Source organism: Channa argus, chromosome 14, assembly GCF_033026475.1.
Source record: "Channa argus isolate prfri chromosome 14, Channa argus male v1.0, whole genome shotgun sequence".
Taxonomy (NCBI): domain Eukaryota; kingdom Metazoa; phylum Chordata; class Actinopteri; order Anabantiformes; family Channidae; genus Channa; species Channa argus.
The window spans coordinates 16333235-16346054 of NC_090210.1; the positions used below are offsets into that span (position 1 = coordinate 16333235).

General features: G+C 42.2%; 1 protein-coding gene and 1 long non-coding RNA gene across 2 annotated transcripts; both read left to right on the forward strand.

The window, feature by feature from the left end:
* On the forward strand, positions 1–1636 carry ptf1a (pancreas associated transcription factor 1a). Its single transcript, XM_067474637.1, has 2 exons — positions 1–928; positions 1155–1636. The coding sequence occupies exons 1-2, from the start codon at positions 310–312 to the stop codon at positions 1355–1357; spliced, it is 822 nt and encodes a 273-aa protein (XP_067330738.1). The 5' UTR covers positions 1–309; the 3' UTR covers positions 1358–1636.
* A 168-nt stretch (positions 1637–1804) lies between these two features.
* Positions 1805–9837, forward strand: LOC137098874 (uncharacterized). The gene is made up of 2 exons (XR_010910662.1): positions 1805–2574; positions 9289–9837. It is a non-coding gene; the product is annotated as an uncharacterized lncRNA (long non-coding RNA).
* The last annotated feature ends 2983 nt before the right edge of the window (positions 9838–12820 follow it).

A 12820-nucleotide genomic window follows, 5' to 3' on the forward strand; every position in this document is an offset into this window, starting at 1 on the left:
TGGACTGGTTTTAAACTGGTTTGGTGTCAGGACCCAGTTAAGATGTCACGTCCAGAACAGTAGAGGGCAGGGGGTGTGGATTCTGGGGGGATTATCGAGAGGTGCGCCTCGCGGATCGAGCTGTGATTGGCTGGCCGTCCTGGCAAACGGCACGCGACTATGGATGTCGCTATAAAGGTCCCTCGCGTGCCGATTCTTTAAAAGTTAAGTGTTGGCGGTGAGCAGCGAGCACAGAGCAGTGAGTTGCTAAAAGAACAAACAAGGTGCGATTGTTCCCCTAACAACAGGAGCCCGAAGCAGCAAACAGAGATGGACAGTGTGCTGGATCCTTTCTCCGGACTCGAATCTTTTTCCTCCCCCCCGTATTTTGACGATGACGAGTTCTTCACTGACCAGTCCTCAAGAGACGGAGGACACTTGGACACTGATGACTTTTTGGATGACGACGTTGACTTCCTCGCTAGTCATTTCCAAGACTACTACAGCAAGGACGTCGGCGGCAGAGCAGCGCCTCGCGATGGCGACATCGACATCGGCAATTTGTCCTTCTCCTCCTCATCCTCCACCTTCTCCTACGGCTGCGCTGACAGCACCGGCCTGTCCCCTCACATGAGCCATCACAGCGGGCCCTTTGTGAAGCGGAGGAGACGGATGAGGTCTGAGATGGAGATGCAGCAGCTGAGACAAGCGGCCAACGTTCGGGAACGACGCAGGATGCAGTCCATCAATGACGCGTTCGAAGGGCTTCGTTCCCACATCCCGACACTACCCTACGAAAAACGACTGTCCAAGGTGGACACCCTGAGACTGGCCATCGGCTACATAAACTTCCTCGCCGAGCTTGTACAGTCTGATCTGCCTATTAGAAACTCCTGCAGCGATACGCACGCACAGCCCAAGAAAGTCATAATCTGTCACAGAGGAACAAGTAGGTTCATTAAAATAATTTGATTATTATTTTAAAGTGCGACATGGGTGGCGACTTAAATGTACAGGATATGAAAGCACCCCATCTTTCTATTTAATCATGTTTTTGCATTGTATTTGTAAGAATTTAGTGTTAGGAACAGAAGAACAGTCACATTAATAAAATATAATTTTCATATAAATTCAATGATTCATCTTTTTAATGCCGTATCCTTTTGTCTTCCCAGGGTCTCCATCACCCAGCGATCCAGACTATGGCCTGCCTCCACTGGCCGGTCACTCTCTGTCATGGTCGGATGAAAAGCAACTTCGAGAGCAGAACATTATTCGCACAGCCAAGGTCTGGACACCGGAAGATCCCCGCAAACTGCACAACAAACCGGGCCACGCTGACATTGAAAACGAGCCGCCTTTCGGCCTTGTGGCCTGAACAAAAACTCACGGGTCCTCCGGACGTTTCCTGTCAAACCCAAAGTCCAAATTTGAAGTGGACTAATGTAATGTCTGTAAATGTGCAATTGAATGCGCATTGTAAAATGTGAACACCATGTGAGCTTTACTGTCCAGTTCCTCCTTTCTTTTCTATGTTTTATCACGTTGATAATTTTATTTTTGTAATTCAGGCAACTGGCAATCATGTATTTATTTTTTTTACAAGTGATAATATATGTTTTAATTTAACGAATTAGAGCAAAAATATTTTTATATTGTTGTACAATGATTTATATTTATATTGAATCTGCAAATAAAAGCAAATAAAAACAACACACTAAAAGCAATTTCTTTCTTACAGATATATAGTTAGATAGATAGATAGATAGATAGATAGATAGATAGATAGATAGATAGATAGATAGATAGATAGATAAATAGACAGACAGACAGACAGGTATTATTGTTATGTTGTGAAATATAAAATACTATAAGAACTTTGTATTTATTTTTCTTGTTCTTACATTATTCTAGCAACATATATTAGCTTATAAGCTTATTTAGCTTTGAAAAAGCAGCTTGACAGACAGAGAGAACTTCCTGCTGGGGACGCATAAATTAAAACTTTGACATTTGAGGGTAGAGCTCTCCATTCTGAACCCGGGGATCATTTTAGCTAACACCCAGCTTCCTTCGGATCCTTCTGATAGGTTAACGTGATCACATCAAACACTGACTTTTCCAAAACAAAAATATTCCCACCTTTGACTAATAACTCAAACATCTCCATCAGCTTCATGCTAACTCAGTCACTCTTGTGTGCGTGAGGTGCAACCCCCTAGAGTGATAAATACCAGGGGTCTGACAGTTCGCCCGATATTGTAACGCATATATGAAAATGACATGCTAATGTAAAGTCAGCACAGCTAACGGTGGACAGGGCGCAGGGGAGCGCGCAGCCCTGTGCTGGGAGGCTGTTGAATGCTGCTCTGTGCTGCCAGGTGCTGCCAGGACAGATTTTCCCGTGGTAGCGGCATCTATCCAACATGTGTCCCCATGGCCTCCTCTGGGCCGCCCCCACAACACCAACTCACAGCCGCATATATGAACCATGTGGGTCCAAAAGATGCAAACACAAGACTGCGAGGAGCAACAAAGCACTGCTGCTCTTAGGATTCTCAGAGTCAGGATTTAAAAAGACCTCACGCAACACAGGTGAGTTGGCCTTTTTCTCTCTTATCATAACTATGTAGGTTAAGTCACCTAAGATTTAACTTGTTGTAGTCATATGTAACGTCCAGGTATTTCATTTTCTTAGGATGGCACATTATCAAGCTTTTTAACTTCTTCGATGGTTAAAAAACAAACAAACAAACGAACAAACAAACAAAAACAAAAAAACACTTTCCCTTTCATTTTCTTCCTCTCTCTGTCTTCAGCAAACTCTCCGGGTCCTCAGTGAGTCCGTCCGCTTTCCATTACCAGCGCGACAGGAGCATGTAATCCTATTACAGCCATTAGAAAGTCAAATGTTAGGGAGTCAATGCTGGGCAACTTCGTCACTATGGCAGGAGGGCTTGTTCCACGGTGGGGCAGCGGAGCCGGGGGTTAAAACAGTGGTAGCATTGTAGTTTCTCGCACCTTAACGTCTTTGTGCCGTTGATGTGTTAGCGGAGCGCAGAGCGCCTCTCGTCATCTTTGGTGCAGTCGCAACCAAGCGGAAGGGACAGGCTGAACTGCTCCAAGCTATCTTGTCACTCCGGCTCCGGGCTTGGCAGAGCTTAAAAAGACACACGCATTTACTGTCTGACAGGTTTTATTTCCTTTTCGTCCTCTGCAGGCCTGGACACTATAGGCCACGCCGAGCGGTAATTTGGTTGAGAAAGGCTCGGCGCTGAGCTGAAAGGCCCCCGATTTACCACAGAGCGTCGGCGCGCATTCACACACATACAGTATGGTGTACAGGGCTGCTCCTGTGCCAGAGGACGGAGCATGTTGTCCTGAGAATATTCTGCAAAGACGTGACAGTTGTGAGAAACCTCTCTGAAAATCTAAACACACTGGTGTTTAAAACACACACACACACACACACACACACACACACACACAAACATGCAATGCATGAAACTGGCAGAGTCAAAGTCACCTCATGAAGTAATGTCTCAGAGTTCATCTTTACTGTGGATCATAAAATGTTAATATTGCTGACGACATGAATTTAACAAAAAGTTCCCCAACTGTGAAGATGTTGATACACTGAGAATACTGTTTACTCTTTGTTTATTATAATATTAAAACCCCAATAACAATATCTCTATAGTCTGGACCTTGTCATGTAAAGTGCCTTGAGATGACTTTGTTGTGAGTTGGAGCGATAAAAAAATTGGAATTGAATTGAATAATATTATAAAAGATGCGAATAATACTGAGCTTGGCGCTTGTTCACCCTGTCAAATACTTGTATTGAGAAATGATGGTACTTTAAAGCAGGTTTTTTATGGTCTGTTCAATTTTTAAATATATTTAAAAATAATAAATTTATTCTTGAATGAATGTGTTATTAAATGAGTTTTTTTAAGGACACCTCCAGAACGAGTACATTTAAGACTGACTGTAGTATTTTCCACTGCATACGTTCCCTGGTGTTACATGTAATTTATATCGTACATAATGAGGACAGTAATGTGTGCACAGTATCCGATAAGTGCTTTGTGCTGTAAAGGCTTTTCGTGGCGATTTGGTAGAGACGACTACTGGGAGTAATCTGACATCTTAATAGACTGCAACGATTGGCACTTTTACGCATCAGTGGCAGGGAATACAACAGTGGTCTGCGTCCATGGCAGTAAAACGGACTGAAGAAGTAATAATCGCATTGTAAAACATCCGACTGCATGTGTGAAGCTTTTAGTTGTGCACCGCTCTGACTGACACATTGGTGAAAAGAAAGTATTATGCAACTAATGCTGTCAAATCCGCTTTGCGCCGTATGTTGGCAAACTGGAAGCGACGCTTGGCGCTCCAAATCGGCTTGATTTAAAGATTATCTTAAATCATCATTAATTCCTTTTACTCCCGTCTTTTTGTGCCCACCATGGCATCAGTGTGTTCTCTCGGAGGCTGACCTGGCCAGACCGAGCGGTGCTCCGCAGGTTGTCTGGGCCGCTGGTAGCAACAGGTGTTTGACAGAAGAGAGAGCTGGGAGAGATATGTGGACTCTGGGATGGTTCTTTCTCCCCCCCCCCCCGTGTGCTCTTTTTTTAGACTTGACCTTCTCATCTAAATGACATCTTTATGAGCGCTGCCTTTTCTTGCCGAAACAGATCGGTCTCCGCCGTGTTCTCCGGGATGCACCTGGTAGCTCAAACTTTGTCTCCTTTCATTTACTTGCGCCTGCGTCCCTGGACAGCAGCTGCCTAAAAGCAAGCAAAGAGAGAGCCTTTGCAGTGTCTTCGAAACTGGTTGGCACCGTTTTCCACGTCTTTAATGTTGCATCAGCCTTTGTCAAGGACACAATATAGCAACTATAAAGCACGGCGTTTTGCAATAATGCAACACACTTTCAATGATTTGACAACAGGCTGAAATCGTGGCGCGGGCCAGCCAGGCTGAACGTGTCTCTGAGTTTGTTTTGTGCGCCCCCATCCAATTAACAGCGAGGTCTTTTCGCCACCCCTTGATAAGCCAATTAAATTTATGGGTTCTATTTTTTTTTTTCAAGGAGAGAAGGGGGGTGGACTTGGTGTGTTCTCGGAATGACGATTTTCTTGCCATCACCTGGCGTTTTCTCCTAAACAGAGTAAACTGTCCAGTGTGCCCCTGGAAACATACGGCGCTCACCATCCTGCACCATTGTTTCTCGTGTTGATCACTCATCACTGGGATTTAACAAGTCCCCTGTTAGCTATGTTTTGTGTCATATTTTCATCCGCAAGATTAAGCAGATGCTGCGATTGTACAGTCCAAACTGTAGGGCTACTCAAGGCTGAAAGAGAGACTGGCTCTCGGTTGCGAACGAGGGAGAGAAAAAAAGCTTTGGGCACATCTTCAGAGGAATTAAACGTTTAGTAGCCATAAACAGACTTCAACCTGCTCTATTTCAGCCTTTGTGTTGTTTGTGAATAATTAATGTTAATAGGGACAGGTTTGTATACTTTGAATGCGGGACCACAGGTGCGGAGTGACAGGATGAATAACCGGCCCTGATTTTTGCCAAAGCTCGAGGGCTCTTGTTCAGGGTCTTCAAGCTGATGGAAAATATTGTCATCTCTTTGATTCACAGCATTACTTTCACCGAGAACAAAGCCGGGTGATGAAAAGCTTATGTTGGAGTGAAACGGGCGATGACGGTGCCGCCTCAGACTCCTGAAAGAAAAAGAAAGGGGGCGAGTCAATGGCAATGCGCGCTTCTGGTTTTGTGCGCAAGTGCTCCATCTAACTCAAATAAAGGGGCCTTTCCAACTTTTAAAGGACCACTTTTTCCTTTAATAAAGGCTGGACGGCTGTAGCCATCAAGCATATGGTGCTAAGGCGCTGTTCCTTTGTCCCTGGGAAGCCCTTGAGATACTAACTTGTGTTCTTTCCGGGATATTTAACTTCTCAAAAGCTCCAACTTTATGCGCCTTCAACAAGTGGTTCAGGGGCGCACGAACAGCTTTCCCCATTGAAATAATCAGGGTGGCTAAGAGAAGAATTAGTGGGTTAATAATTAAAGGAGGGTTTTGTTTCTTTGTGGCACACACCGTTGTACGATTCAGGAAGCTACACGAGGAGCGATGCGTTACCATCCATTTGTGCAGAAACACTGTGGATTTGGCACATAAATGTCCACGGCGACGCACGGATAGACTGGGTATGAAAATAGTGAACAAGGAGTGAATTTAACTCCTGTAGACTGCTAAAATAAAGCATGCTGATTTCCTCAACCATTTGACTTTTGCAGTTTCCTTCTTATAAATCGCGTTGTAAAAAAAAAAAAAAGTTTGTCATTGACTCTGTACAAGTGAAATTTTACTTTCAGCGAGAGGACATGTCCTGAAAATATGTCAAATTACTGTTTAACATACCTACGATAAGGACCTTCTAATACAAGGGACAATCTCTATAGTACATCTGATTTGGGGTGCGGAACATTCATGCGTAAAAGCTCGCGTCTTTGCTATTTCACCTTATTCTTGTGCATCTGCCGCGCGATGTAATTAAGCATTTGCTCTTGGCTGCTCTCACTCCTCCATACGTGCAACACGGACATGTGAAGTGCCGTGTCAACATAAAGGACACGTTTCTTCGTTCTTTTAAGGGGTGGCGGTGGGTGAGTGGTGGTGGTGGTGCGCGCGCGGGTGGGAGGGGGGGTGCTATCCTACCGTTAGCTGTTCTGACAGATTTAAAATTGAAATCCAACATTCTAACAATCGTTTATCAAATGATACAGCATGTGGGTGTGACCAGAAACCACATGGAACATGTTTCTCGATTATTGAATTAGGACGGTGCACATTAAAGGGGAAGGTGGGGGGGACACACACCGTTGTACAATTCAGGGAAATATACTTTCTACTTTTCAAATCATATCAGCAGTAAATATGCATGAATTAAGGCAGGCAGATACCATTAAAACAGTGGGAGATCACACTAGACGTTTACAGACGTAACACACGTGCAGATGATTACACTGATGCACGAAGACCAGCTACAATAAATGGTAAACGCATAAAGTCAGTATTGGTCAAAAGGCCTCAGAGAACAAGCAGCAATGAAACAGAGATTTAACGAGTCATTTAACTCAAAGAAAATTTTTGAGGATTGTTTTCACAATTCCTAACATGAGTTATGTCACTGTATCAATCGCAACAGGTTCGTGTGTTTATTGTGACACAATTGTCAAATTAATTGAAATCAAAAATACTTTAAAAAAAATATATTTAATAGTTTTACTGGAATGTTTACGCGTGTCTGGTACGTCTTTTAACTTAAACAGGCATCTTTTTATAGCACCTGAAGGGCCACATTACTTTAAATGTTTAAATTATGCAGCTCAGAGACATTTTTGAATTTCACTTTGGACTACACCTCTGTTGTCTCCAAACTCAGACCACAAATCTATACCGAGAGCATTGTGGCCTTATTGAAATAATCGAATGTTCATTTCGTTAAAATGAAAGGTTGTGTTTGTGTGCTATGGAGCCAGCTGGTTGCCTCTGCACTCTGAAAACCCCCCTGGTGGACAGAACACGGCGGGTTGACCTCGCCCGCTGGAGGACGGGAGATGCACCACGGCCTTTGACTGAATTAGCCATAAAGACGTCTTGCTATGATCATTGTTGCGGCTGAAAGCAATGTGGATATGAGAGGCATTGTGCACAGCTTTTGCGTGCCCCATCATGAAATATTACAGTCTATTCACGAGGAAGCCCTTTTGAAAAGATATGGAAATTAAGCAGTCAGCTGATTTCAAGGTTGATTTCCAGGCAGAAGACAAAAAGTCACAAATACATACTAAAAAACTAGGCAACTACTTAGTGCACGTTGAAGCGAGCACAAATGAATAAATGCACCTTTCCAGCGATGATTCATGCTCTGCTCAATATTGTGCAGAGAAGCTCGACTTCAGCGAGCAACCTGAGTGAAGCAGTGAAAAACCATCGATTTTCTTTCTTTCTTTTTTAACTATTTAAAAATCCCTAAGTAACTCAACAAAAAAGTGATAAATTACTAATATGCTAATTTAAGTCACGGCCATTTGTACGTGTGCGTGTCCATCCATCTCCTACATTCTGGGCTGCTGATCCCCGTCGTGCGCTAGAGGACACTCAACCCGTTTAGACCCGGGCCCTATTGTTTGCCTCCAACACTGACTTCAGCCTCCAGGGAAGGGACCGTATTTTTTAGTGTGTACCCCTCACCCCATCCCTTGCTTGTCAGTTGCCAGGATTCAGAGGTGTAAAAGCATGCATCATTTTTCACCAGCTCTACGTTTTGATATCGACAAAAGCGGCTGCTATGAACAGCCTCTCCGCTTGTTCGCTGGCTTGAACTTCACTGATGTCCGACTGCTCTCTTTTCCTCGTCTGAGCGCGGCGCAGCGGGGATGGATTTGCAAGACAAATGCAGCTGTGTGTGTGAGACAGAGTCAAGTGGCACAAAAAGGCCGTTTCAGTCAGCCGATGGGATGGAGAAAGTCAGCATTATGCGGACGTCAAATCAATCAAAAACAAAAGCCCGCATGCAGAAAATACAGAGTTTATAGTGTTGAAATAGCAGCTTTTTTTTCTTCTTCCGACTGGAAAGACCAATACAGACTTATTTGCTTGATACGTTGGAAATAACGGGTGAAATTAAGGTTGGAAATAGTTTAGTGTGCTAATACATCATCAGGATTGTTTCTGATTTTGTCATTTGTCAGCAGACTAATTAGTGACGTGGCAGTAACGAGATGATTGCAAAATATAACCATGACGCAGCTCGAAGTGATTGGTTCATTGATTCAGTGAAAACAGACAAACGGAGTTGTGTTGTGTTGCATTCTGTTGCAGGGTTTCTCAGGTTCATTGTCTCAGGCAAAATTACTTGGAGAACGGGGCTTAAACCCTAGGATAGGAGAATCCCCCCCTCCCCCATCCCTCACCTGAGGCACAGCACTCTGTGTACTTTAAGGCGTTTACACTGATTATCTCTCCCAATATTAACTAAGTTTATTAAGTAATAACACTTCAAGAATATTAATATTATTTTAAAATGAATACAGAATGAACCACGTTTCTAGACAATTCTTTGTTTAGAAAGTGGGAAGGAAATACTGGTGTAAGTTAAAAACATATATTAAGACACAGGCATGTGCATAAATTCTGCCTACATCTGCATATAAGAGGTGTCATCATCACTTGGATAAGAAAATAGGCATCTAACAGATCTGTTCTGTTCCTCTGCCAGAGCTGAATCCCAGCCTGCTGTGCTGAAAGTTGGAGCTTCCAGTGGCTGGTGGCCAGTACTGACTGGGAAATCTTCCAGCCTTAGAGGGACGGTGATTAACCCAGGAGTGGTCAAACTCGGCAGGAAGCCCTCCACAACCAGCCACTGCTATTTATCCACTTTCCAATGAAACCAATTACTTTTACAGCGAGGCTCGGCGCTGACACTGTATGTGTTGTTCTAGCACACCAATAGAGTAAGGCTGTGAAAAGAGAGGCAGACGCAAAGTGGGAAACCCTCCTGAGCCGCTTCAACAGGCTGTAAAATATACCTAAAGTCAGTATCCATGGAGACTCTGTGGTGTGTGGGAGCAGCCCAAATGACTCACAAAGCTTTTCATGAAACTAAATCTTACTATTATTAATACCATTTCGAAATGTATCTCCTACCCCTGAAGATATACCCATAAAGAAACAGCTTGTGTTTGTTGACATTGTGCTCACTGTTCTGAAACTGCCGAGCAGTAAAAGGAGCTCAACCTGTAATAAAAAGTGGGTAGTTAAAGCATTTTATCACTGTTAATTCATCTTTGAACCCTTTTTGCAAATTGTAGGAAATGGGTTGAAGCAAACATGCTGCTGTCAGAAACAGTCATGTAGAACATTTATTCCCTAGATTGCATTTGATTCATTTATTTTGTCATTTCAAGCGACTTCCATGTAAATCCTGCATGAATGTTGTTAGTGTAGCACTGTTGCAGCGTTTTACTGAGATATTTTACAATTTCATTAGGGCACACAGTTTAAAAAAGAGTGAAGATGTCGAAGCTGTGGCATGCTGACTTCCCTCCCTGGCTGGGAAAAATGAAAACAACCCAAGTTTGTTATTGAAGCTTCTTGTTTGAATTTGTCCACACCGCATGTAAAAGTTGGATGCTGTGGAATATGCAATCAAAATGAAAATGCAGCGATTTAATAATCATTGAAACTTATTTTTGCTGGTAAATAGTACAAAGACAACATCTGATCAAATTTTTTTAAATTTAAATGTTCGCTCATTTTGAATTTAAGGCCAGCAACAGGTTTTAAGGATCTAAAGAAGGTCTTTAGGAAGTAAGTATTTGGCAAAGTTTCCTACTCTGTGAAAGACTACATGGGCAAATATTTCAACAATATTTTGAATATATGGCAACAGGTCAAAGCTCTAATTCTTCAACACCAGTGGAGAACAAATACAACATTTTCAACATTTTATCATCTTTCATTTATAATATAATTAAACATTCAGAGAATATGAACAAATCTCTGTACACAAGGGACAAAGTCAAAAACCAATATTGAATGGTCGTGACCTTCAGGCCCTCAGATGACACTGTCAGTATACACACAGTATGTGCTTCTTTGCCTTATTGCCAATGTCAAGAAATACATTAAGACATAAATAAGTGGCTTTTTAATTGTAGGAAAGCTGCATGTGACTATAATACCTTAGAAACCTGATTGTGAGAAACAGTGTAAACTTGGTGAACTTTAGTAAGTGAATAAATGCATTACCAAACAAATTAATGATGTGGCCAAGGCTGTTGCCATCACACACATTATGAACTACATAATATGAAAAAAGGGGACAAACTGTTGAGCAGCTTAAATTCGATATCCAGCATAAATGAGCAAGAAAATACAAAATTGAAAAAATTTGTCTCCTCAGTTTCCAAACTCTCAGAAAAAGAGATAATGCAGCATAAAGTGTCTCCCTGTCTTACTTTTTTTTGATGTGTTGCTGGCCTCAAACTCAAACTGAGAAAACAACTAAAAAAAATTTAATTTCTTAGTTTCAACATCTGATGTGTTTTTATACTATTTACAATAAAAAAGAAGATGCAAGTAATTTTCAAAAGACTGCATTTTAAAAAAAATACTATTATTATTACTGTGTCCAAACATTGTTGGACACAGGATTTGTATTTTCACAGTTTAGATGTTTAAACTCACATTTATACTGAGTCCCTTTTTCTATCCAGCACCAAATCATCATGAATAGTTTTTTTCGATAGGCTCTTATCCACACCCCAAACATGTTTAATGGCAATATTCAAATTTACACATTTCTACACACAGCATAATTTTTCCTTTGCTGCACCATCAAGAACATAAAAGAAAATGTGATGAAGATAAGGTTGACTGTTTAAAGAGGTTAAATTCAATTCAACTTTATTTATGCAGCGCCAATTCACAATAAAGTCACCTCAAGGCACTTTACAGAATGAAGTCAAGACTATACAGATATGTAGAAAAAATGCAATAAATAATAATGGAAGAAACCTCCTGCATAACCAGGCTCAGGGTGGGCGGCCATCTGCCTTGACCAGTTGGGGTGAGTGGAAAGTGGAGAGAGAAATGAAAAGAGCAACAAAAAGCAACAACAAAACATCGGGCAGGTTGGTAGGACCAGTAGCTGCACGCTGGAAGACACACAGCTCCAAAGCCAGGGGACACCTGCAGAGAGGGACAGAGAGAGGGAGAAAGACAACTACTGGAAAAAAAAAAAAAATAAAATTAATGTACAGTGATGAAAAATAAATGTGGGGTGAGAGGAGAGGAGAGAGGGACAAGAGGAGGAAACGAGCTCAGTGCATCAGAGAGGTGTCCAGCAGTCTAAGACTATAGCAGCATGACTATAACTAACTATATACTTTATCAAAGAGGAAGGTTTTAAGCCTTAAAAGTAGAGAGGGTGTCAGAAATTGGAGCTGGTTCCACAGGAGAGGAGCTTGATGGCTAAAAGGTTTGTCGCTCATATGATCTTTGGAAATTCTGGGAACCACGACCTGCATTCTGAGATCAAAGTGGTCTTTTGGGATGATATGAGGTCTTTTATATATGATGGAGCTTGACCGTGTAGAGCTTCATATGCAAGAAACAGGTTTTTAAATTCTATTCTAGATTTTATGGGAAGCTAACGGAGAGAAGCTAGAGTTGGAGCACGAGGCATCTGTCCAATAAATGTCATGTAAAAGTGGTGTTATTAGGTTTCTAGTTGCAAATAATGTATTGAGCAGAAGAGGAGGGCAGCTGGCTAAGCTAATAAACTACTCCTATGCCTGATCACTAACTAAGCTAACTGACAGCGACATGAAGAGACAACAGCTAATTGATTATAGGCTTGTCCTATCCACTCCAGGGAACTGATGGCAAATGGTCTGAGGGGAACTTTGTGGTGAACTGTGAGTGAGTGCATACTTACATTTCTGCTTATAGGAAACACTTTGGTGTATATCTCTTTGGTGTGCAGTGGATTTAGAAAGTTCCCATTTCTTTAAAGCCATAGAGAAACCAAATAGTTAATTGTGTGTCTTGACAGTTTCTTTTTGGAGAAGCCCAAGCACAAAGCAGGGGGTCACCCGGCTTTTAAATACAGTTCCACAGAGGGTCTATCACACTAAAGAGATGGGGGACAGTTCAGTTTAGCTTCTCCTGCTCTAATATGGGTCAAATGTAAAGAAAGGTTTGCATTACACCCTCCTTCCTGTCTCTCACCGTGTGTCTGTGAGCCC